Below are 26,808 nucleotides of genomic sequence, written 5' to 3'. Positions count from 1 at the left end.
CATTCCTCCTCACTTCTGTCTTAAATGGATGACGCTTTGTTTTGAAACTCTGTTCCCTAGATCTAGATTTCCCCAGGAGAGAAAACTCTCAGCATTTCAGCATTTACCTGTTAAGCTGCCTCAGAATCTTCTGTTTCAGTAGGATCAAGTTTCATTCTTCTAAACTCCCATGATTTATAGGCTCAACTTGCTCAATATTTCTTACGATATCTCATTTATTCCCCGCCCCCCACCCTCCCTCCCTCCCTCTCCCATTGCACCATATCGTTTCAGTTGCCTTGGCTGCACACTCTGCAATTTCACCTGCCACATTTTTCTGCCACTCGTCCTCGCTTTCCTCCTCTAAGAAACTTCTTAAAGCTGCTACTTTGACTAAGCTTTTGGTCATCTGACCCAATACCTGCTCATGTGGAGCAGTGTCATGCTTTGTTTTGTATTGCTTCTGTATACTCCATTGTTATCGTTATTATTGCAGATGTTTAAATTAAATTTGTTGCGATTGACCCTCCTGCCATCTGCACAGCCTGCACTGAGGAACACCTGGACTTTAACCCAAACAGATTGTGAGGGATGGATAAAGTGGGAAGGATGGGATCCTGTTTGGATTTCTTTGCAGGATGTAAATTTTTAACTCTGCAGTGTGTCTTTTGTTCTGACAGGCTACTTGCCTGAAGGTCACTTGGAGCAGAGTCCAAACATTGACCCCAGTGGCCTTTGTATGGGTTGAGTTGGTGTTTGCAAGGGGGTGTAGTAAGGAAGAATTTCTCCATGTCCCCACTTCAGAGAGGTGCTGTGCTGAATTTCCAGAGGTCACTCAAAAAGCCACAAATCAGATTAAGTTAAAGGATGCCAGCCTCATGAAAATATTTAAATTGGGAACTGTCCTTCTGGGAGCAGCATGGCTGCTCTCCTGTATCCTGCCTCCAGAAATCCCAGAGTTCAGCCAGGGTTCAGATTTTTGAATACTCTGCCTGAAAACCCCTCAGGCAGGAGCCTCAGCCCTGTGCCACTGCAATGCTTACCCCTACTTTGGGTGCTTTCAACCTCGATTTTATCAGCCTGTAATTTGTATAGGAAACATTGTATGAAAGGAAAACCTGTCAAGTGTCAAATTGCTGTCATATGAGGTGAGGCACTCTTACTGGTTGTACGGATTTTGATTGCACTGTGCTCATCAATTTGCTGTCTGCACCCTGTACCAAACTCTTGTTATATTTTGGTTTGTACACAGGATGTCAGACCTGGTGGAAATTCCTGATATTGTTCGGACGCTTTCATGGGTAGAGAATTACTGGCCAGAGGATTCCTTTTTTCCTAAACCCTGCGTTCAGAAATACTGTTTGATGGGAATGGAAGATAGTTATACTGACTTCCATATTGACTTTGGAGGAACGTCTGTGTGGTACCATGTGCTTTGGGTAAGAAGCTCTAGTAGTAAGTTTGGCTGATAAAGATCCTGTACTCCACCTCCCCAGTTCAGTCCCGAGTGTGTTAATACTTTCACTTCAAAGGTGTTGGGTGAGGGTGAAAAGGAGACATAGAGTCAACATCCTCGGGGGTGAGTGGAAGAGTCAGCAGCTTTGGGAATTGGGGGGGGGCGGTGGAGAGATCGAGAGTCTGAATTTTTGAGGGGTTGGGGGAGAGTGTCTGCCGTTTTGGGGGAGCAGGTGGGGGAGAAGAGTGTCAGCAGTTTTGGGGGAGTGGGTGGGGGAGTACCTTTAATCTGAGTATGGTCAGTAACTGTCCTTGATACCAAGGCCGCCATGTATGTTGCATGACTTGTATGACAGATGAAGGCCTTGTCAATAATACTCATTGCTTGAATGAAATTTTTTAAAAAGTTCTACTGTCATAACTTGCTGGGGCTTAAAATACGCAAGAGCTGAAGATTCCATATTGTTTAAAAAATCTTCTATGGCAGAAGTTTGGAGCTGGCTTCCCAATTGGGAGCAATTGCCTGGGCCCAGCGCTGGACCATGCAAAACTTAGCTGGAGCCTCTTGCCACCTTGAACACAGACTCCAGCAAAGTCGGCAGATTAGCTCCGAAGAAGAGTCAGAAGTGGCAAAATCTAATGAATTTTTCCAACATTTTCTGTTTTATTTTAGATTAGCATGGGTTTCTGGACCCAGGCAGTTCTCACTTTTGCTCACAACATGACCCACAAGACCCCTTCCCTCAGACTGCCCATGTCTATCTTGGATAACTTTCTCCAGTAAAGCCATTTCAACCACACACTCGGAATTTCTCTAACTACTGATTTTGAGAATCTGGAATATATTAAAAGCTTTGGTGAATGTAGATTTGGGGCATTGACACCATGTTCTGGATGAAAATGCAGAAGTTTCCAAGAAGAGTGAGCAATGAGAGAATTCGGGTTTGAGTGATTCTCTCAGACCCAATGCCTGAAGTTGCCATTAAAGCCCCAAAATCTTGATTGTTTTCTTCCTTGCAGGGGGAAAAGTTATTTTACCTGATAAAGCCAACCAATGCCAATCTTGCATGGTATGAAAGTTGGAGCGGTTCTGTCAACCAGAGCGAAACGTTCTTTGGAGACCAGGTGGATAAATGCTACAAATGCGTACTGCAGCAGGGACAAACGCTCTTCATTCCTACAGGTACAATAGTCATGGCAACAGGAGCTTTCTATCTTATCCAGTGCAATAACATTGCAGTGCACAGTTCAGATTGCCAGAGCAAAACAAGAAATAAAAGGTAGCAGGGCAAAACATGTCCAATTGGATTTGGGGTATCAGTTCCATAGGTGGCATGAGGGCTGGACCTTCCATCTCTTGCTCTCCTTTCTCCCCCCCCCGTCCCCTCCGTTCTCTTCCCCCCCCCCCCATCCCCTCCTTTCTCTCTCTTCCCCCCCGCCCCATTGTTTCTCTCTCTTCCCCCCGCCCTCTCATTTCTCTCCCCACCCCCTCGTTTCTCTCTCTTCTCCCCCCCCCGCCCCCTCATTTCTCTTCTCTTCCCCCCCCTGCCCCCTCGTTTCTCCCTCTTCCCCACCGCCCCCTCCTTTCTCTCTCTTCCCACCTCCGCCCCCTCCCTTTCTCTCCCTTCCCCCCCACCTCCCTCCCCCCATCCTGCTGTTGTGGCTTTCATCCCAGCTTTGCCCTTTCCCTAGGCTGTATTCTAAAATGGGTTTGTTTCCTAATTTCATTTGGATTTGCTTTATATTTTAATCTGGGTTTGTCTTCCTTCCCTAGGCTGGATTCATGCTGTTCTGACCTCCAAGGATTGCATGGCTTTTGGTGGGAACTTCCTGCACAACCTCAACATTAGCACACAACTCAGGTTAGTGATCGTCCTCAATGTCCATTTCTGTGCCTGCTGCTTTACTCTCCCGCACTCTATACCACATCAGCTAGACTAATTCCCAACTTGCTGGTGAATGTCACAGTCGGGTTTGTGCTGCAAAATGGGAATGAAAAAACCTTGGTTCAAAGGTGCAGTGAGAAATAAACCAAGATGATGTGGCTCGAGGTGGCCCAAGATTTTTTTTGATTTGATTTGATTTGATTTATTATTGTCACATGTATTAACACACAGTGAAAAGTATTGCTTCTTGCGCGCTATACAGACCAAAAAAAACGTTCATAGAGAAGGAAAGAAGAGAATGCAGAATGTAGTGTTACAGTTATAACTAGGGTATAGAGAAAGATCAACTTAATACAAGGTAAGTCCATTCAAAAGTCTGACAGCAGCAGGGAAGAAGCTGTTCTTGAGTTGGTTGGTACGTGACCTCAGACTTTTGTATCTTTTTCCTTAAGGAAGAAGGTGGAAGAGAGAATGTCCAGGGTGTGTGGGGTCCTTAATTATGCTGGCTGCTTTGCCGAGGCAACAGGAAGTGTAGACAGAGTCAATGGATGGGAGGCTGGTTTGCGTGATGGATTGGGCTACATTCATGACCTTTTGTAGTTCCTTGCGGTCTTGGGCAGAGCAGGAGCCATACCAAGCTGTGATACAACCAGAAAGAATGCTTTCTATGGTGCATCTGTAAAAGTTGTTGAGAGTCGTAGCCGACATGCCAAATATCCTTGGTCTTCTGAGAAAGTAGAGGCATTGGTGGGCTTTCTTAACTATAGTGTCAGCATGGAGGGACCAGGACTGGTTGTTGGTGATCTGGATACCTAAAAACTTGAAGATCTCGACCCTTTCTACTTCGTCCCCATTGATGTAGACAGGGGCATGTTCTCTTTTATGCTTCCTGAAGTCGATGACAATCTCCTTTTGTTTTGTTGACATTGAAGGAGAGATTATTGTTGCCGCACAAGTTCACCAGATTCTCTATCTCATTCCTGTACTTTGTCTCATCATTGTTTGAGATCTGACCCACTACGGTCGTGTCGTCAGCAAACTTGAAAATCGAATTGGAGGGGAATTTGGCCGCACAGTCATTGGTGTATAAGGAATATAGTAGGATATCAGAAGCAAGAGCATTGTACCACACTTGTGACTTTAGTGAGTTCGCAGTCAGGTGCATTGTCTCCCAGTGGCCATGTTTGTCCCTCCACGAAGGCACGTGGAGAAGTCTTTGGCAGGGCTGTCAAGGGCTCCAAAACTCAGATCATCAACTAAGACGTTAATGCCCGTATCTGCGTAGGTTTCCTCCCACAATCCAAAGATATGAGGGTTAAGTGGATAGGCCATGCTAAATTGTCCCTTAGATTCGCGAGATAAACCTGGGTAATAGTAAGTGCAAACGCGATGGGCCGAATGGTGGTCTTCTGCACTGCCTGCCTGATATACGGTTGCCATTAACATGTTTGGTGGGACTACTGTATATGGCACAAGCTTTTGCCACAGAGGGTAATTTGAAGTGCACAAAAAAAAGGAGCTGTTCTCAAGTGTACATGTGTATGCAAATGTGAAATTAAATCAGAAAATGCTGAGCATGTTTGGAGCCACTGTGGGAAAAGAATTTAGTTAATGGTTCAGATTGAATACTTTTAGTCGGAACTGAAAAATGGCAGGGGACCCAGATGGATTTGGGGGGAGGGAGAGAGATGAGGGTCAGCTTGCGGGTTGGGAGGGGGTGGAGAGATGAGGGTTGGGTCACGGGTGGGGCGGGGGGGGGGGGGGGGGGGGGGGGAAGGTGAAGCATGACACCACTCTGGACGCTACCCTTGCAGTGTTAGCCTTGTTGTGAGTGACGGCACCATCTCCTCAGACAGAAGGCAATGGGACTCTTCCAGCAGACCTTGAGCTAAGTGACTCAGAAATCTGTCTACCTAGTGAACCCACCGAGGTGTAGGTATCTGTGCTAGTGAAAGGTGAAGGTGACAGCTGGGATGCCTTTGATTGATGCTTGTCTCCAAGATGCCTCTTGGAGCACCATAAGAGTGTTGGGTCAGAGATCACTGGAGGTGTGAAGGGGTGCAATGCTATACATCAGGAGGTAGACTTACCTTGGCTGTGCGAAGAAGGTCATTCACCTTCTATCAGGACTGTTGCCCCACCCTCTTGTAAAACGAGCTGACATTTTCCATTGCAGCCACTGCCCTCCCAGGTGGGGATGGTGACCTTGTCTGATGGATGTTTGCGTGATCGTGAGTGCAGGATATCAGTTTTTAATTCTCACTGGTTTTCTCACCAGAGCCAACACTTTGGAAACATATGGTTGCTCTTTAGTAGAACCACACAGGTTTCATTATTTTCCCATGTCCAACCTTGGCTGCAAGGTGGCAAGTCAACTTTTAATTTGCTGGATGATGAGTTTGAAGACACACATTGGCAGTGACCAAAGAGGAGGATGTACAAAGGTTAACTGGTTATTCACAGGTTTGCTTTGTATAAGTTGAGTTTGGGTTGGGGAGGATAAAGGGCAGCAAGAGTGGCCAATTCTTGAGATTCTGACAACAGTTCATAACTCTATCAGTAGTCCCCAAACTTTTTTGTCTGTGGATAATTTAGACTGGGCAAAAGATGCCTTTGACCACCTACTGGTCCTATTCTACCCGCACACTCTCGTGCCAGGCAATTCCCATGTTGACGGGGGTTTTCCTCTTGAGGCTATGTATTGCTAATTTTAAGCTAATAGAGATTCATGAAATGCAGTGTACTAATTTTAAGACGTGACTTTATTTAACAAAACGATCGAATGGAAGAATGATATAAGGTAGCCCAGCACTCAAGATATAGAATGCAGGCAGCCCAATGTCACTCTGAAGAATAATGCCCCTGTGAAGGCAAATATACATTTATCAAATCGTATTGCCCACCTTTCCGGTAGGCATTATCCAATAAACATTAATACAGATCAGTCAGTAATCATCCTGTCATTAACTCCAGCCAATAACAATACACATCGACCTCATAGGATTTCATTTGTTATTAATTACGGTTGTTTCCTCCCGGGCAACACAGAATGCCAGACAGTAAAATGTGAGGATGATTCCCATCGAATTGAACCCACGTGACACTCGCCCTGAGAAATCCCTTATATCTGCGTTATCAGTTTGGAGCTGTGTAGCTCTATTCATCAAATTGGCATTGATAGCCATCTTGTTCCCAACAACTTCTGATAACGTAGTCTGCATTCGGTAGAACTATTGTCCTCTGGAATGCAGGCTATCCCCTGCCGCATCCATCAAGCCCTGCTGTGTTTTGCCATTGGCTGAAGCTTTCACAAAATGTCACTAAAAACAAACTGCATCCATTTTATTAATTCAAAATAAATGTTTTAAATGAGAAATACTCGTTATTCATATAGAGCTGTCTTCTATAGCAACAGCTCTTGTCAGCACTCTCCATAGCCTAAGATCATTCACTCTTAAGTCAGTATTGTGTTAGTGTTCTTAAACCCATCGTTATCTGTTTTATTAGCCTACTTAGCTCCCCTACGTCAGCCCCATTTATTTATCCAAGGCAGTGGTGGTGGGAGCTGCTCAGTCATTTTCCTTGGCTTGCATAAGTTGTCCATGCTTTGCTACTGTAAGAGAGGGTGCTGGGAAGACAAGCCAGGTACACACGGAGCTGTGTGTTTTCAGGTAATTTGCTGTCCACATTGCCGTGGCCTTGGCAATCCTAGTTCTGATTTCACAATCGTGGGTCGGGTTGATCCAGGTATGTGGTGTTCAGTATAGAAGTGATGTACACCTTGGACGCTGTCCATCATCTCCTGAGATGGCTGGACACCATCACAACTTTTGGTGATTGCTGTATTTGTACTCCCGAGATCTTTGTCCCAGGCCTGTCTTCATCCTTTCACCAGAGCTGGTCATCAACCTGAAACTTTAACTCAGTTTCTCCTTTTCTGCCTGATCTGCTGAGCATTTTCAGTTTTTATTTCAGCATTTTGGCATAGGCAAAATTTATTTTTGTCTAAGGGGAATTTATCAGTCTGATATTCTGACCCACAAGGAAGCTGAAAAGGTTGTTTCAAATAGGAAGTTTACTTCTCTTTGTTGTTTTCATTCCCAGGATATACGAGATGGAGAAGCGACTCAAGACTCCAGAACTTTTCAAGTTTCCATATTTTGAGGCAATTTGTTGGTATGTGGCAAACAGTCTTCGGGAAACACTAAAAGGTAATGGGAAACTAATGAGTATCAAGGAGCAAAATATGATACTTTTTTCTGTGATGCATCGCATTTTAACACACTGTTTTATTGGTGAAACTGAGCTTTATTGTGACACAGCAGTGGGAGTGTTCATATAATTTCCAAATAACTGCGGTGAATTTTAGAGTGTGTTGGCAATTGATAATATCTCTGCTGCAAGTTGACAAAACAAGCACCTTGCTGATCTCTAAAGTTCCCCCTTTTCCCCCCAAAACACGGCAGAACTTGATGAATGAGGCAGGAGATAGCCTGCATTCCGGAGGACAATAGTTCTACTGAATGTAGGCTACATTATCAGTAGTTGGTGGGAACAAAATGGCTACCAATGCCAATTTGATGAATAGAGCTATACAGCTCCGAGCTGATAATGCAGGTGGTAGGCAGACATGAGGGATTTCTCACGGTCGGGCGAGTGTCACGTGGGCTCAATTCGATGGGAACCATTCTCACATTTATCTGGATTATTAGGCTTGATGAATGCTTAGGGTGTCTAGATTCACATTTGATGCAGAGAAGTGTGAGGTAACATGTTGAATACAGGAGTTGGGACGTTTTGTTAAAGTTGTACAAGACATTGGTAAGGCCACACTTGGAATACTGTGTGCAATTCTGGTCACCCTATTATAGAAAGGATATTACTAAACTAGAAAGAGTGCAGAAAAGATTTACTAGGATGCTACTGGGACTTGATGGATTGAGTTATAAGGAGAGGCTGGATAGACTGGGACTTTTTTCTCTGGAGTGTAGGAGGCTGAGGGGTGACGTTATAGAGGTCTATAAAATAATGAGGGGCATAGACAAGGTAGATAGTTAATATCTTTTCCCAAAGGTAGGGGAGTCTAAAACTAGAGGGCATAGGTTTAAGGTGAGAGGGGAGAGATACAAAAGTGTCCAGAGGGGCAATTTTTTCACACAGAGGTGGTGAGTGTCTGGAACAAGCTGCCAGAGGTAGTAGTAGAGGCGGGTACAATTTTATCTCTTAAAAAGCATTTAGATAGTTACATGGGTACGATGGGTATAGAGGGATATGGGCCAAATGCAGGCAATTGGGATTAGCTTAGGGGTTTTATAAAAAAATAAGGGCAACATGGACAAGTTGGGCCGAAGGGCCTGTTTCCATGCTGTAAACCTCTATGACTCTATGTTCTAGGAGGATAAAGATACAGGGTGATGTTTTAAAAAGAACAGGGAGATTGGCTCTGAGATCTTCAAATGTTAGGGAACAACTTGCTATTTATTTGAACCTAAATTCAATAAATAAGGACACTACTCAGCGGAATAGAGGGATTGCTAAATCAAAACAAGTCATTGGTTAGGTCACAGGTATGAGGATCTTGCCACAGAGAGGCTACAGGAGAGATTAATAAGAATAATACTGAGGATAGAGACTTTAGTTTTGTGAAGACAATAGAGAATCTTCTTTTATTGGGATAAAGGTTAAACAAAAACCAGATCATATTGCATGGTATATTTGTGTTAATAGGGAACATTATAGAATCATAGAATCCTACAGTGCAGAAGGATGCCATCTGGCTCATCGAGTCTGCACCGACCACAATCCCACCCAGGCCCTATCCCCATAACCCCATGCATTTACCCTAGCTTGTCCCCCTGATGCTAAGGAGCAATTTACCATGGCCAATCAACCTAAAACACACACCTTTGGACTGTGGGAGGAAACCGGAGCACCTGGAGGAAACCCCACGTCGACACATGGAGAATGTGCAAACTCCATACAAACAATGACCCATGCCGGGAATCGAACCCAGATCCCTGGTGCTATGAGACAGCAGTGCTAACCACTGTGCCACCCTGCCACCCATTATGGTCGAATGGTTGGTTGGACAGTGTGCCAGTTCTCCATCTTTTTTATTAAAACTTTCTGACAGCTGCTTGCCACCTCTCCCAACCTATGTTAAAGTTAAAATTCTCCAGTAATACCACTCTGTCTTTGCTACACGTTTACCTAATTTCTGCATTTGTACAATTTAGCACTTCCGAGCTGTTACCAGGGGGTCTACACCTATTACAGTTTTAGATCCTTTATTGTTCCTCAGTTTCACCCATAAGGTCTCCGTTGGATGCTTCCCCTTCATAATAATCCTGCCTCAACTAGATTATGTTTCTACTCAGTAAGTCTACTCCACACCCTCTGCCATTTTTCCTATCCATCGTGTAAGCCTTATAATCCGATATCATAGAAATCATAGAAACCCTACAGTGCAGAAGGAGGCCATTCGGCCCATCGAGTCTGCACCGACCACAATCCCACCCAGGCCCTCCCCCCACATTTTTACCCGCTAATCCCTCTAACCTACGCATCACAGGACTCTAAGGGGCAATTTTTAACCTGGCCAATCAACCTAACCCGCACATCTTTGGACTGTGGGAGGAAACTGGAGCACCCGACGGAAACCCACGCAGACACGAGGAGAATGTGCAAACTCCACACACACAGTGACCCAAGCCGGGAATCGAACCCAGGTCCCTGGAGCTGTGAAGCAGCAGTGCTAACCACTGTGCTACCGTGCCGCTTATATATTTATTTAGTTCCCAGTACATATTTAGTTCCCAGTCTCAACCATCCTGCTGCTACGTCTCAGCAATGGCTACTATCTCAGAACCTCAAATTTGATGCAGCTCATTTAATTTATTCGATACACTCTGTGCGTTTGTATATCAATCTCTTATTTGGGTCATATTCTAACCTGTCCCTCAGCACTGATTGTTTATTCAACGGTTTATTATTTCTCTCTTCTGATTTAATCAATGTACTTCTAATACCTGTCACACCTGAAGTAGGATTCATACCTGTTTCTTTACTCTATATCCTGTTACTTGTTTTTGACACTGTATTGACTTCCCCTGAGGCACCTCCCCCTCCACATTTGCGAGTTTAGTCCTTGTGCCCACCCTATTTAGCTTTTCCACTAGGACTATGGTCCCAGATTTGTTCAGGTGGAGCCCATCCCAACGGTACAGTTCCTCCTTGTCCATGAAATGGAACCCCTTTTTCTTGCACCACTCCTTTAGCCACCTGTTTAGTTCCGTAATTTTCTTAACTCTGTGCCAATTTGCTCATGGCTCAGATAATAAATCCAGAGATTATAACCTTTGAGGTCCTGTTCTTTAATTCCTGATATTCCCCAAACAGGGTCTTTTGTCCACTCTTGCCGATAACAACTACATCCTCCCATTCCATTATCCTTTCAAGCTGGTTCACGATGTCTCTCAACTGGCACTAGGTAGACAACATAGTTGGTATTTATATTTTATGACAGAAATTAATTTTGAATGTTGTGATTCTGTATTTAGAAATGAGGGAGGACCGCTGTCAGCCCCAGGAATACCTCGTGGAAGGTGTTAAGGCACTAATCCCTGCACTTAAATACTGGATTCAGAAAGAGGTAACAGATCTTTATTAAAGATACTGTAAAACAGATATATATAAAAAACAATATCCTATATACACTGGAATTCTGAAATAAAAACAAAACCGCTGGAAATGGAGATTGAACTGTCAGAATTGCAGAATTACTGGGTTATCTTCCAATCTTTGAAAAATGAGGGAGGTGCCAGATGATTGAAAAGTAAACGTTTTCACCCTTTTGTTCAAGTAAGGGAATAAGTGACTCCTAGTAACTTGGTACGACTATAACAGATGTTATTTGCTAAGCAAGCCAAATTTTAGAGGGCAATTGGTCTCACTGATAACCATGATACCATCCAGGACAAAGCAGCCTGCTTGGTTGGCATCCCATCCCCCATATTCAACATTCACTCCCCCCCCCCCCCCCCCCCCCCCTCTCCCATTGGTGTACAGTGGCAACCATGTGTTTCATCTACAAGATACACTACAGCAACTCACTGAGGCTCCTCCCAATCTGCAACTTCTGCCAATTAGAACACCAAGAAGATGCATGGGAACACCATCACATGTAACAAGAACAGAGGACGCTGGAAAACTCAGCAGGTCTGCTAGCATCTATTAGGAGAGAAACACAGTTGATATTTCAGGTCCTTTGACTCTTTGTCAGAACTGAAGGGAGGGAGAATGTAGAAACTGCAACAAGTAGTAGCAACTTTTAAGAACTAAAGGCAGATGGCCGAGTGTGGGGGTGGTTTACATTAAGGCAATACATGTATGGAATACTTAAAAGAAGGGGGCTTTAAGATGGAAGAAAATGGTCATGATCTAACATTGCTGAACTCTACTCTGAATCCTGAGGGCTGCATTAAGCCAATCGAAAGATGAGATGCTGCTCCTCCAGCTTCGCCGACCTTCACTGGAGCATTGCAGCAGGCCGTGGACAGACATGTTGGCATGAGAGCAAGGCGCTGAGTTACAATGGCAGGTTCCCGTCCAAGTCAAACATCACCTAACTTGGAAATGTATTATCGCTGCTTCACTTGCTGGATCAAAACCCTTGGACTCCCACCCTAACAGCACTGTGGTTGTATCTATACCATATGGGCTGCAGTATTTCAGAGTGGCTCCCTGCCACCTGCTGAAGGGAAATTAGGCCTTGCCAGTGATGCCCACATTGCAGGAAAGAATAATAATAACTATTGGTGATGCAGCTCCCTTGGTGGATATCGGTCAGCTTGGCAAAGAGCAGAAATCAAACCTAAAACCATCTGGGTTTTCATTATTGTGAACATATTGCTTTTAATGTTTTTGTCAGTGTTGCATTAACAACCTCTTTTAATCCATGTCTTGACTCCAGGGCTTGATTGAGCGCACATATGAAATTCCTGATCATATAAGACCAGGGCAACTTATCAAAGAACTCAGCAAAGAAATTCGCTTTGTGGAGGTAACTGCTTCCTTTTGACCTCTTGGAGCATTGATGACGATCGCCGTTGATGGTGTGAACTTGGTTTGTTAGACTGGGCACGAAGGACACAAACAGAAGGAATGGTCCTCTGAACAATGGCCTATTTTGACACGGTGCTAAAATGTTTTCCTTTAAGCTTCAGCCAGCATTAAGTTACAAGGCCAGCCCTGTAAACCATTGCAAGTCATCCTGAGTGATTTTCCAAAAAAATAGAAGTAATGTATTATCGCTGCTTCACTTGCTGGATCAAAACCCTTGGACTCCCACCCTAACAGCACTGTGGTTGTATCTATACCATATGGGCTGCAGTCATTGTGTAGCTGAGACAGGACTTTACGGATTCGCAGTTGTTAGTTGACCTCCAGTCATATAGCAGCCCTCATGTGGCCATTTGCCTCAGCTACGTTTGTTCTAGAGAGGGAAATCCATCTGCTTTTATATCTTCTGCAGCTGGAACATGCGTATGTATTTGAGCATGTGTGAGAAAGGCATGCACATACATGTGTTGGCTGAAAACAGGATTGGGCTTAGTTGTCTTGTTCCATTTATCACATCTCTGTATGAAGGTACTGGAAGACTGCTGACTAATCTTCTGTTTAAAGTTTAGTTACTGTGCACCACTCATAGTTTATAGGCACATTCCCATGAAAATCTTTTTTGTGGTCTTGCAAACGTGATATTTAAAGTTTATTTATTAGTGTCACAAGTAGGCTTACATTAACACTGCAGTGAAGTTGTTGTGATCCAAGTGGGTGGAGAAGGGTCAGCAGTTCATTTCGATCTCTGTGTGATCATAAATGTAGTTCAACATGTGGAAAAACTGTTGAATATTGTTGAAGTAAAAGAAAACTCCTGTGGATGTTGGAAATCTGAATTAACAGAAAATGTTGGAAAGATTCAGCATGTCTGGCAGAATCTGTGGAGACAGAGTTTTTGCTTTGAGTCTATATGACTTTTTCAGAGCTAAAGTTATATGTAATGCCACCCCTTAATGTATCCTGATGTTGAATTATAGTGACATTACAGTTCCACTTTGAAGTTGTGACTGGACTAAAAACAAATGAAACCTGATATTGCCACCAATCTTGATTCTTAAGCCGGACTGTGTTAACCACATTACTTGAGTTAGGTTTCAGACTGACAACATTTTAGGTTGGTCTACAGCTTGAAACCATAGCAAGTATTAGCTGGGTGTTTCTGTGGACTGGGGCTAAATCATTCCCATTTCATGTGTTGAGGACATAGAGCCTACAATCAAATTTAGCACATTCTGGTCGACAGTTTTAATGTGTTGTGTTTGTGTGTTGATACCTGCACAGGTGGATGCCTGTGTGTATACTTGTATCTTTACATGTATGTATTGTCGTGCTTATTACAAGCATGATAGTGGAAAATATAGACTGCAAGATCATTCTTAATGAGAGTGGCTACAAAACCTGTTTAGTTGGCTGCAGCTTGACGTGTGACATTGAGCAGTTCTGTGAAGAGTATTTGGTTCTGTGACCAATATCTAGTTAAATATGGACCTGAATTAGGGAACTTCATCACCACTAATGAAGTTTAAACATTTAATTGTTTAAGGATGAACCATGGTTTAAAGACGATAAAATTTCTAGACTTTTGGCTTCTCGAGAGCTCCTTTGTTCATAACAGCACAAGTTGGGGCAGAGATCGGAGTGAATGACATTGTCACCGGCTTGGTATCTTGGTGGTCTGGACCCCAGAAGTGTTAACCATGCAGTCCTGTGACTGAAAGTAACTCTCCATATATCCTGAACAAAACATTGAGCAGAGAAACATTGAAACATCAGAAGCAGCTGAACCATCAGAGCTAAGCCAAATTGCTGTAATTGTTCCAGCTTTCCAGCATCTTGAAAACCAATCTCCTGACTTTTGACGACAGGAAGCTTTGAAGCTTCATGAGAATTCTTTCTTTTTTTCCAAAAGACAATCACTCCACACAGAAACATAGAAAATAGAAGCAGAATTGGTTCATTTTCAGAGAATTCTGCAGTGCAAAAGAGGCCATTTGACCCATTGAGTCTGCACCAACGTGTGTGAAACACCTGATCTCCCACCTAATCCCATTTACCAGCATTTGGCCCATAGCTTGACTGTTATGATGTGACAAATGCTGAACCAGATACCATTTAAAGGATGTGAGGTAACACACCTCGACCACTTGCCCAGGCAACATGTTCCAGGTTGTCACCACCCTCTGGGGAAAGAGGTTTTTCCTCATTTCCCCCCCCCCTAAACCTCCAACCCCTCACCTTGAACCTATGTCTCCTTGTGACTGACCCTTCAAAAAGGGGAAAACCTGCCCCTCGCGGGCCCTGCCCCCCCCACCCCCCCCCACTCACCGGCCCTGCCCCTGACCCCCCCTGCTGGCCCCGCCTCCGCTGGCCCCACCCCCGCCAGCCCTGCCCCCCACCAGCGACCCCCGACCCTCCCACCGGCCCTGCCCCCAACTCCCCCCTGCCGGCTCTGCCCCTGACCTCACCCTCTCGCCGGCCCTGCCCCCTCCCCCCCGCCGGCCCTGCCCCCGACACCCCACCCGACCCCCCCCCCCCCCGCCGGCCCTGCCCCCGATTCCCCCCCCCCCCCCCCCGCCGGCCCTGCCCCTGCCGACCCTGCCCCTGCCCCCAGCTCTCGCCGGCCGCGCCCCTCGCCAGCCCCGCCCCATGCAATCATATACACCTCAATCGGGTCAACCCTCTGTTCCAACAAAGCAACCCAAGCCTATCCAACCTCTCTTCATAACTTAAGTCTTCCATCCCATGCAGCATCCTGGTGAATCTCCTCTGCACCCACTCCAGTACAATCACATCCTTCCTAAACTGTGGCGACCAGAAGTGCACACAGTACTCCAGCTATGGCCTCACTAAAGTTCTATATAACTCCCAACATGACCTCCCTGCTTTTGTAATCTATACTTCAATTGATAAAGACAAGTCCCATCTGCCTTTTTCACCACCCTACTAACATGTCCTCCTATCTTCAGAGATCTGTGGACAAACTCTCCAAGGTCTGTTTGTTCCACAAAACTTCCTAATGTCTTGCCGTTCATTGAATACTTCCCTGTAAAATCAGTCCTCCCAAAGTGTATTACCTCACATTTTTCAGGGTTAAATTTCATTCTCTGCTCATGTTACCATTCCGTTTATGTCTTGTAGCCCAAGACATTCATCTTCACTGTTAGCCACCCGGTCAATCTTGTGTCACCTGCAAAAGTACTAATCCTACCCCCAATCATAGAATCCATGCAATGCAGAAGGAGGCCATTCGGCCGATTGGGCCTGCACCAACATCAATCTCACCCAGGCCCTATCCCCGTAACCTCATGTATTTACCCTGCTAGTTCCCCTGATGCTAAGGGACAATTCTGCATGGCCAATAAACCGAACCTGCACATCTTTGAACTGTGGGAGGAAACCGGAGCACCCGGAGGAAATCCATACAGACATGGGGAGAACATGCAAACTCCACACAGACAGTGACCCAAGGCCAGAATTGAACCCATGTCCCTGATGCTGTGAGGCAGCAGTGCTAACCACTGTGCTGCCATGTTGCCCTTCGGTCTGCAGTGATCAGAATTATGACATTCATGAGAGATGGTTAACAGAAGGCTATGAAGCTACAATCAGTGTCGAGAGTATATCGGATGATTCTGTGCTTTGATGCACTGTGTAGAACTCTTTTGTAAAGCATGTGTGTGTGTTTACAGGAGATGAACATAGGAAACAAAATCATAAAATCTCAGGGAATCATGGCCACAGTGCCAGCCACACGAATTACTCAGGACAAGAGCTGTTCATTCAGTGTAAGCCCGGGTAAGAGGAAATGCAGGAGACTGAGAGATCCGTCAAACAGGTTACAGTCAGACCTGGACATTCTAGAGCTCCATACCAGAGCAGTTTTGAAGAAGATGGAGATGGCTCAGTGGAGTGAGGTAGGTGGTCTACAACTCTGCATTGGGTTAAGGATGAAGTGCCAAAGAACTCCTCTACTCATGTTCTTATGAATGTGCTTCATTAATAGGGCAATATGTCTAGCTCCACATTGAGAGTGAAGATCAGTAAAACCTCACCATCATCTTTGACAGCGACTGAGAAAGGCCCCAGTGACAATAACTTGCAACTCGTGCTGTCGAAAGGAAGAATTATTAGGTATGTGCGATGATGTGGAGTTTTCAATAACTTGTATTGGAAATAGTTCTATTCCTTCATCTTCCCTCTCTTCCATTGTCCTTAACCCTTCCTAGCTAAGAAAGACAGAGCTGTGGAAGTTTAAAGTATGAAAGAAGGCGATTTGACTCATTGCCTGTCAATTTCATGCGAGACCAATTCACAACTAAATTACTCTTCCCATGATCCTGTATTCTCCTTTGATTCAGCTTTTGGGTCTGGGAAAGGACATGTAGATAGTTTGAATCATGTTGAGATCAAAAAGGAGGAGGTATTGGGGTTTTGAGAAACATTAAGGTAGACAAGTCCCCAGGGCCTGATGGGATATACCCCAGAAAACTGAGAGAGGCAAGGGAGGAAATTGCTGGGGCCTTGAGAGAAATCTTTGTATCCTCACTGGCTACAGGGGAGGTCCCAGAGGATTGGAGAATAGCCAATGTTGTTCCTTTGTTTAAGAAGGGTAGCAAGAATAATCCAGGTAATTACAGGCCGGTGAGCCTTACATCAGTGGTAGGGAAATTATTGGAGAGGATTTTTCGAGACAGGATTTATTCCCACTTGGAAATAAGTGGATGTATTTGTGAGAGGCAACATGGTTTTGTGAAGGGGAGGTCGTGTCTCACGAACATGATCGAGTTTTTCGAAGAAGTGACGAAGATGATTGATGAGGGTAGGGCAGTGGATGTTGTCTACATGGACTTCAGTAAGGCTTTTGACAAGGTCCCTCATGACAGACTGGTGCAGAAGATGAAGTTGCATGGGACCAGAGGTGAGCTGTCAAGGTGGATACAAAACTGGCTTGGTCAAAGAAGGCAGTGGGTAGCAGTGGAAGGGTGCGTTTCTGAATGGAGGGCTGTGACAAGTGGCGTTCCTCAGGGATCAGTGCTGGGACCTTTGCTGTTTGTAATATATATAAATTATTTGGAGGAAAATGTAACTGTAAATGCGGATGACACAAAGGTTGGTGGATTTGCGGATAGTGATGAGGACCATCAGAGGATACAGCAGGATATAGATCAGTTGGAGACTTGGGCGGAAAGATGGCAGATGGAGTTTAATCTGGATAAATGTGAGGTAATGCATTTTGGAAGGTCTAATACAGATAGGAAACATACAGTAAATGGCAGAACCGTTAAGAGTATTGATAGGCAGAGGGATCTGGGTGTACAGGTACACAGGCCACTGAAAGTAGCAATGCAGGTGGAGAAGGTAGTCAAGAAGGCATACGGCAAGCTTGCCTTCATCGGCCGGGGTATTGAGTTTAAAAATTGGCAAGTCATGTTGCAGCTTTATAGAACCTTAGTTAGGCCGCACTTGGAATATAGTGTTCGATTCTGGTCGCCACACTAACAGAAGGATGTGGAGGCTTTGGAGAGGGTACAGAAAAGATTTACCAGGATGTTGTTTGGTATGGAGGGCATTAGCTATGAGGAGAGGTTGGAGAAACTTGGTTTGTTCTCACTGGAATGACGGCGATTGAGGAGCGACCTGATAGAAGTCTACAAGATTATGAGAGGCATGGACAGAGTGGATAGTCAGAAGCTTTTTCCCAGGGTGGAAGAGCCAACTACTAGGGAGCACAGGTTTAAGGTGCTAGGGGCAAGTTTTAAAAGAGATGTACGAGGCAGATTTTCTGCAGAGTAGTGGGTGCCTGGCACCCGTTGCCGGGCGAGGTAGTGGAAGCGGATACGGTAGTGACTTTTAAGGGGCGTCTTGACAAATACATGAATAGGATGGGAATAGAGGGATATGGTCCCCGGAAGGGTAGGGGGTTTTAGTTCAGTCAGGCAGCATGGCCGGTGCAGGCTTGGAGGGCCGAAGGGCCTGTTCTTGTGCTGTAATTTTCTTTGTTCTTTGTTCTTTTATCCCTTACAAGATGCAATGATCTACTTCAACCATTCCCTGTAACAAAGGATCCCAACTTGCAATAATTCTGCATTAGAAATTTCACTCAACCCCCCTCCTCACTTTGTGACAATTTAAATCCATTGCCTCTGACTCCCCAACACACTGCCTGCCCTTGTTCACTCTATCACAATGCATCTTTTTAAAAAGCTCCGTTAGATCTTCACTTGGGCTTCTCTGCTCCAGTAGCTGAATAGTTCTCGTGTTTCAAATCTCTAGTTTTCCTTCCTTGATATTATCCTGGTGAATCAACACTAAACGGTTTTAGTGTCTACAAAATTGAAAAGGCATCAAAACTCTACATACACTATATCTCCTGTTTTCCTTTATTTATTGAATAAATTACTTCTTGAAAAACTTCACTAAATTGGTAAAGCCGAACTGGCTTTTAACAAATTGAATTAACCCGTGCATTTCAAAATGCACACACATGTTATCTTGAATAATTGACTCTAAGGGTGGGATTTTCCAGCCCTTCCTGCCCTGCCGAACCTGATACAGGCTGTGGGTGAGCCATGTAAATTGCCGTTGACTTTGGCAGGGTTGGAAGATCCTACTGACAGCCAATTGCAAGCGTCTGCTGTGGGAAAACCTGCTGGGGAGGACTGGAAAATTCTGGCTGAAGAGTTTGCACTTAACTGGCAATATACTAACTAGTCTCACTTCATTATCCGCATTCTTGAGCATTGGCTACTTTCCACTTCCCTCAAATTATTTGAATATTGAAGAGAATTGAAGTGCTTTCTATCTGCTGCTTGGTTATGCTGCCGCCTGCAGCTGAATGAGTGTGGGGGCTGATTTAGACATGCGTGGTGGTGGTGGTGGTAATGAAAATCTAGAGAGGAAGCTAAAAATAGTTCAGCTCACCTCTAGTCTTGAGGGTCCTACTGGGCATCAGGGTGCCCATGAACTACCATGTAAGATTGCTCAGCCAGGAGATCACGGGGCAGTGGAAACCCCTCTCCACACGCAGCATGTTTTATAGTTCAGAGAATCTTTTCTCCCCGAAAATGTGTACGTAAAAAAAAAACCACACACACATTCCCAATGTGTTATAATTCACTTAACTGTCCTCTTTTTAACCCTCCAGTCATAACAAGGATGAATTGATGGAGTTTGAACAGTGTAGTGGAGAGAGTGAAACTGAAGAGGGAGAGCGATCAGATGAGCCGGGCAGTGTGCTGCACGAAGCAGATAGCTCTGATTGGGAGGATGAGAAACCAGAATCTCAAAATCCACTGAACAGTAAGTCTGTACACTCAATCTCTGGCCTTTATTATAATTGTAACTATGGTGATATTCAGTTACATAAATATTGATTGGAATGGTGTTAAAGCAAAGGGTAAGTTGGGGGAGTATTTGTGAAATGTTGATGACAATTTTCTGGATCAGTATATTGGTAACTGAACTAGGAGCAAGGCATTGCTAGATCTGCTGCTGGGGAATGAGGTTGGCGAAGAGGACCAAGAAAGAAAACTGTTGTGTCAATGACTAAGAGCAAGGAATCAAGGTTCATAGAATCCCTACAGTGCAGAAGGAGGCCATTCTGGTCCATCAAACATGCATTGACAACAATACCATTCAGGCCCTATCCTCAACCCTACGTAGTTACCCTGCTAGTCCCCCTGTCACTAAGGGGCAATTGAGCATGGCTAATCAACCTAACCCGCACATCTTTGGAGTCTAGGAGGAAACTGGAGCACCCGGAGGAAACCCACACAGAGGGAGAATGTGCAAACTCCACACAGACAATGACCTGAGGCCGGAATTGAACCCCGATCCCTGGTGCTGTGAGGCAACAGTGGTATCCATTGGGCCATCGTGCCGCCCGATTATGGGAATAAGGTGGGAAAGTGGAGTTGAGGATTATCCTATCATTAAAATAGAAGTTCCAAATTGGAAGAATGCTAATTTCAAATGTGATGAAAAGGGATCTAAGCAGAATCAATGGTGTTGGTGAGACCACATCTAGAGTCCTGTTAACAGTGTAAGTCTCCATAATCACAGTGGAAGGCTAGAATCCATAGAATGTCTACACTGCAGAAGGTGTCATTCAGCCCATCAAGTCTACATGACTCTCCAAAAGAGCATCTTAACATTTCCCTGTCCAATGCCTGTAACCGAACACATTTAATCAAGCTAACCTGCACATCTTTGGACTGTGGGAGGAAACTAGAGCACCCAGAGGAGACCCACACAGGCACTGGGAGAAGGTGCAAACTCCACACAAACGTGAGGCCGGAATCGAACGGGGGTCCCCGGCACTGTGAGGCAGCAGTGCTAACCACGGTGCCACAGTGATGCCTCCCACTGTGCCATTGCGCCACTCCCACCATTGCCACCATGCCACAATTCAGAGAAAGTTCACTTGACTAATGTCTGGATTGGGAGGTTATGGCAATATCATATGAGGAAAGGTTAGACAGGTTGGGCCTGTATCCATTGGAGTTTAGAAGAATGAGAGGTGATCTTATTGAAACATACAAGGTCCTGAGGGGACTTGACAGAGTGGGTGCTGAAAGGGGAGGAAGTAGGAGAAACTAGAACTAGGGAACACAATATCTATCCCAGTTAATATTCTTCAAGACTCAGTGCCAAGACCAGTGCTTTATTTGGTATGATTGAGTATTGCAGAAAAAAGACAATGTTGTCAAAGCTTTTCATTTTGCATTCATCAGGACACTTGCCAAAATACCAATTGCCAAAATACCAATAGTAAAGGAACAACAATTTATACTGCACGGGAAGAGAGTACTGATTGATTGCCAGGTGGGCTCTAATTTGTAGAGGCATAGCTATGGTGGATGTAGCAGGAGACTGTTAACTGCTGTTGTTTAACTGTTGTGTAAATTAAAACCAGGCAGGTAGGCTCTTGTTCAGGATGAGACACAGGTTTCTCCGCAAACCTTCTTTATTGCATCGGAGGAGAGATCGCTAGACCATGCGCATCAAGCATGGGTTCGTGAATCTCTGTCTGGTTTACAAAACAGTTTCAGTTATACACGATGGAGATATATCCACATACATCTGTTGGCCAATAAGGGCATAGCTGTATTATGATTAGATTACTTTCAAGAACAAAAGGCGGTAGCCACGTAAGGACATGGCTATTAAAGTTTCTGATTAGATTACTTTCAAGAACAAAAGGCCAATCGATAAGGCCCTGCCCTCCGAAGCCAGAACCACAATTACCTATTAGCAGTTTCTTTAACGTGATCATTAGTTTCGGTCAGCCTTGTCGCCCTCGCCTCAGGCCCTTTCCATAACCAGTTTATCCCTCAACTGATTCCTAGTTACGCATCCCAATTTTAACCCTGTCCTTTTCTCAATCTACCTTATACACATTCTCAACCCCCCACCACCACCACCCATTGCTCAGTGTAGCCTATAGTTCATCAATTATGGCACATTGGTTAGCACTGCTGCTTCACAGCGCCAGGGACCCAGGTTCGATTCCCGGCTTGGGTCACTGTGTGTGTGTGGAGTTTGCACATTCTCCCTGTGTCTGCATGGGTTTCCTCCGGGTGCTCTGGTTTCCTCCCACAGTCTGTGCTGGTTAGCTGCATTGATCCGGACAGGCGCCGGACTGTGGTGACTAGCGGAATTTCACAGTAGCTTCATTGCACAGTGTTAATGTAGCCTTAATTGTGACTAATAAATAAACTTTATTTTAGTAGGAAGGATATAGAGGAACAAATTAGAGGTGCAAAAATTATAGTTCTCATGAGACTTTATCTGAATGTAGACTAGACTAGTGGTAGTGTAAAGGGCAAAGAGGAGTATATTCAGAAGAATGTTCCACAATAGTATGTAACCAGAATAACAAGAACAAAGAACAGTACAGCACAGGAAAAGGCCCTTTGGCCCTCCAAACCTGCGCTGATCACGATGCCTGCCTAAACTAAAACCGTATGCACTTATGGAGTCTGTATTCTTCCATTCCCATCTTATTCATGTATTTGTCTAGTTGCCACTTAAATGCTGCCATCGTACCTGCTCCACCACCTCTCCAGGCAACGCGTTCCAGACTACTCACCAACCTCTTTGTAAATAAGAAACTTGCCTCGCACATCTCCTCTAAACTTTTCCCCACGCATCTTCAAATGGGATGAAGGAGTCTAATATCAAGGGTAAGACTCTTAGCAGTGTCGAGGATCAGAAGGACCTTGGGGTCCGGGTCCATAGGACTCTTAAATCGGCCTCGCAGGTAGAGGAGGTGGTTAAGCAGGCGTATGGTGTGCTGGCCTTCATCAATCGAGGGATTGCGTTTAGGAGTCGGGAGATAATGATGCAGCTTTATAAGACCCTCATCAGACCCCACTTAGAGTACTATGCTCAGTTCTGGTCGCCTCATTACAGGAGGGATGTGGAAATTATTGAAAGGATGCAGAGAAGATTTACAAGGATGTTGCCTGGATTGGTTGGCATGCCTTATGAGGATAGGTTGAGGGAGCTCGGTCTTTTCTCCTTGGAGAGACGAAGGATGAGAGGTGACCTGATAGAGGTGTACAAGATGTTGAGAGGTATCACAGAATCATAGAAACCCTACAGTGCAGAAAGAAGCCATCTGGCCCATCGAGTCTGCACCGACCATAATCCCACCCAGGCCCTACCCCCATATCCCTACATATTTACCTGCTAATTCCTCTAACCTACGCATCTCAGGACACTAAGGGGCAATTTTAACATGGCCAATCAACCTAACCCGCACATCTTTGGACTGTGGGAGGAAACCGGACCACCCGGAGGAAACCCACGCAGACACGAGGAGAATGTGCAAACTCCACACAGACAGTGACCCAAGCCGGGAATCGAACCCAGGTGTCTGGAGCTGTGAAGCAGCAGTGCTAACCACTGTGCTATCGTGCCGCCCATGTATAGATATAGGTATAGATCGGGTGGATTCTCGGAGGCTTTTTCCCAGGGCTGAAATGGCTGCTACGAGAGGACACAGGTTTAAGGTGCTGGGGAGTAGGTACAGAGGAGATGTCAGGGGTAAGTTTTACACTGAGGATGGTGGGTGAGTGGAATCGGCTGCCGTCAGTGGTGGGTGAAGGCAAACTCGATAGGGTCTTTTAAGAGACTTCTGGATGAGTACATGGGACTTAATAGGATTGAGGGTTATAGGTAAGCCTATATATAAGCCTAGGTAGGTAGGGACATGACCGGCCCAACTTGTGGGCCGAAGGGCCTGTTTGTGCTGTATTTTTTCTATGTTCTATCTTAAACCTATATCCCCTAGTACTTGACTATTCTACCCTAGGAAAGAGTATCTGACTATCCACTCTGTCCATGCCACTCATAATCTTGTAAACCTCTATCAGATCGCCCCTCAACCTCCATCGTTCCAATGAGAACAAACAGAGTTTATCCAACCTCTCTCTCTCTCAAAGCTAATACTCTCCAGACCAGACAACATCCTGGTAAACTTCTTCTGTACCCTCCCTAAAGCATCCACATCCTTCTGGTGGCGTAACGACCAGAATTCTATGCAATATTCCAAATGAGGCCTACTAAGGTTGTGTACAGCTGCAGCAGGAACTGCCAATTTTTATACTCAGTGCCACAACTGATGAAGGCAGGCATGCTGTATGCCTTCTCGACTACCTTATCCACCTGTTGCCAGTTTCAATGATTGGTGGACATGTACACCCAGATCTCCCAAGGGTTCTACCATTTACTGTATCATTCCTACATGCATTGGATCTTCAAAAATGCATTATCTCACACTTGCCTGGATTAAACTCCATCTGCCATTTCTCCAGCTGGTCTATATCTTGCTGTATCCTCTGACTATCCTCTTTGCTATCCGCAACTCCGCCAATTTTTGTGTTGTCTGTGAACTTACGAATCAGACCAGCTACATTTTCCTCCAAATCATTTTATTATACTACGAACAACAGAGGTCCTAGAACTGATCCCTGTGGAACACCACTAGTCACAGTCTTCCACTCAGAAAATCACCCCTCTACTGCTACCCTATGTCTTCTATGACCAAACTAGTTCTGTATCCATCTTACCAGATCTCCTCTGATCCTTTCATACTATTCTACCATGAGGTACCTTGTCAAAGGCTTTATGTATACAACGTCCACTGATTTCCCTCATCTATCATTTTTGTCACTTCCTCAAAAAACTTGATCAAGTTAGTGAGGCAGGACCTCCCCTTCACAAAACCATGCTGTCTATCAGTCCATTTGTTTCCAAATGTGACTAAATCCTGTCCCTCAGAATCTTCTCCAATAATTTCCCTATCACTGACGTAATGCTGAACAACCCATAATTTCCTGGATTATCCCTGCTGCCCTTCTTAAACAATGGAACAACATTGGCTATCCTTCAGTCCTCTGGAACTTCACCTGTAGCCAATGAGGATACAAAGATTTCTGTCAAGGCCCCAGCAATAGCTAACCTTGTCTCCCTCAGTATTCTGGGGTAGATCCCATCAGGCCGTGGGGACTTATCTGCTTTAATGCTTTTTAAGACGCCCAATACCACCTTTTTGATATTGACATGACCCAGAATATCTGCACACCTAAGCCTCCTCATCCGTCAAGTCCCTCTCTTTGAGTACTGAGGCAAAGTATTCATTTAGTATCTCGCCCATTTCCTCTGGTTCCAAGCATAGATTCCCTCCACTATCCTTGAGTGGACTAACCCTTTCCCTGGCTACCCTCTTGCTCTTTACATATTTATAAAATGCCTTAGGATTTTCCTTAATCCTGTTTGCCAAAGACTTTTCATGACTCCCTTTTAGCCCTCCTAACTGCTTACTTAAGTTCCTTCCTACTTTATATTCTTCAAGGGCTTCATCTATCCTAAGCTTTTTTAGACCTTACGAATGCTTCCTTTTTTTTGACATAGCTTATTATCCTTGTTAGCCTTGTTATCCAGGGTTCCCGATATTTGCCACACTTGCCCATCCTTACAGGTACATACGGGTCCTGAATTCCAATCAACTGACATTTGAAAGACTTCCACGTGTCGGTGTTGATTTATCCTCAAATAGCCTCTCCCAATTTACACTCTCCATGATCACAGTTCCCGAAATCTCTCCTATTGAAACTTTGATCACCTGGCTGGGCTCATTCCCCAGTACCAGGTCTAATATGGCTCTTTCCCAAGTTGGCCTATATACCTAATGTTTCAAGAAACCCTCCTGGACGCTCCTTACAAATCCTGCCCCATCGAAGCACCTAGCAGTAAGTGAGTCCCGGTCAATATAGGGAAAGTTAAAATCACCGACCACAACAACCCTGTTGTTTTTGCATCTTTCCAAAATCCGTCTGCATATCTGCTCCTCTATCTACTGCTGGCTGTTGGGAGGCCTGTGATAAACCCCCAACATTGTGACTGCACCCTTCCTATTCCTGAGCTCTACCTATATTGCCTCGCTGCCTGAACCCTCTTGAGGTGTCCTCCCTCAGTATAGCTGTGATATTCTTCTTAGTAAGAAGCTTAACAACACCAGGTTAAAGTCCAACAGGTTTATTTGGTAGCAAAAGCCACACAAGCTTTCGGAGCTCCAAGCCCCTTCTTCAGGTGAGTGGGAATTCTGTTCACAAACAGAGCATATAAAGACACAAACTCAATTTACATGAATAATGGTTGGAATGCGAATACTTACATATTCTCCTTACCAGTAATGCAACTCCCCCTCCCCTTTTACATCCCCCTCTATCCTGCTGTCAGAGATCCTGAGTACCAACAACCTTAGGCACTCTTGGTTGACTTGAGTACAAACAGCGCATATCCAATGCGAGGCCTTTAATGACTTGTGCAGAGGGAGAACCAGCTTGCAAGTGTTTCTGATGTTACAGAAAACCAATTTAGCAATTATAGTCAATTACAGGAATTCAGAAACAAGCAATTTTTCTAATCCTTCATTTGCATACATATTTGCCAATTAAATTCTGGCCCTTTTTCATTCGATGAAAAATTGACTTCTGCTAATCCTTCATTTGCCTAGCATATCCCATACCGAGCTTCTGGTATTTGTTATGGAAAAATCTGGTCTTGCTCACCTTCTGAAGACTGAAAAGCAGAATATTATGGGGCTTACACGTGCTGAAATAGCAGACACTGACTCCTTTAAAGTTCTGCAAGTTGATAAACATTTTCCATTAGCTGTTACAGAGAAGGCATGAAACTTTAATTTGGACAGTTTAGCTCCCGCACAATTTAGCTCCCAAGGTATGAAACTTAAGTCTGAGCATTTTAACTTCCACACTGCCTGAAACATCTAAATCCTGGAATGTTTAGCTGCAAATCCTGTCCCTCTTTCAACCAAGTCTATGTAATAGCAACAATATCA

At 44.7% G+C, this 26,808-nt stretch overlaps 1 protein-coding gene across 1 annotated transcript in view; it reads left to right on the top strand.

Annotated features, from left to right (window-relative positions):
* Nucleotides 1-26,808, top strand: part of LOC144499235 (lysine-specific demethylase 7B-like) — a 111,739-nt gene that overhangs the window by 21,370 nt on the left and 63,561 nt on the right. Inside the window, exons 6-14 of the mRNA XM_078221354.1 lie at nt 1,232-1,418; nt 2,455-2,617; nt 3,209-3,296; nt 7,425-7,531; nt 10,880-10,971; nt 12,292-12,381; nt 16,130-16,354; nt 16,444-16,571; nt 19,585-19,739. Of these exons, the coding sequence (XP_078077480.1) occupies nt 1,232-1,418; nt 2,455-2,617; nt 3,209-3,296; nt 7,425-7,531; nt 10,880-10,971; nt 12,292-12,381; nt 16,130-16,354; nt 16,444-16,571; nt 19,585-19,739 (1,235 nt within the window). The remainder of the gene's footprint in view (nt 1-1,231; nt 1,419-2,454; nt 2,618-3,208; nt 3,297-7,424; nt 7,532-10,879; nt 10,972-12,291; nt 12,382-16,129; nt 16,355-16,443; nt 16,572-19,584; nt 19,740-26,808) is intronic.

The sequence above is a fragment of the Mustelus asterias genome, chromosome 9 (genome assembly GCF_964213995.1).
Source record: "Mustelus asterias chromosome 9, sMusAst1.hap1.1, whole genome shotgun sequence".
NCBI classification, from domain to species: Eukaryota; Metazoa; Chordata; class Chondrichthyes; order Carcharhiniformes; family Triakidae; genus Mustelus; species Mustelus asterias.
This window is presented reverse-complemented; position numbering and strand designations above follow the sequence as displayed.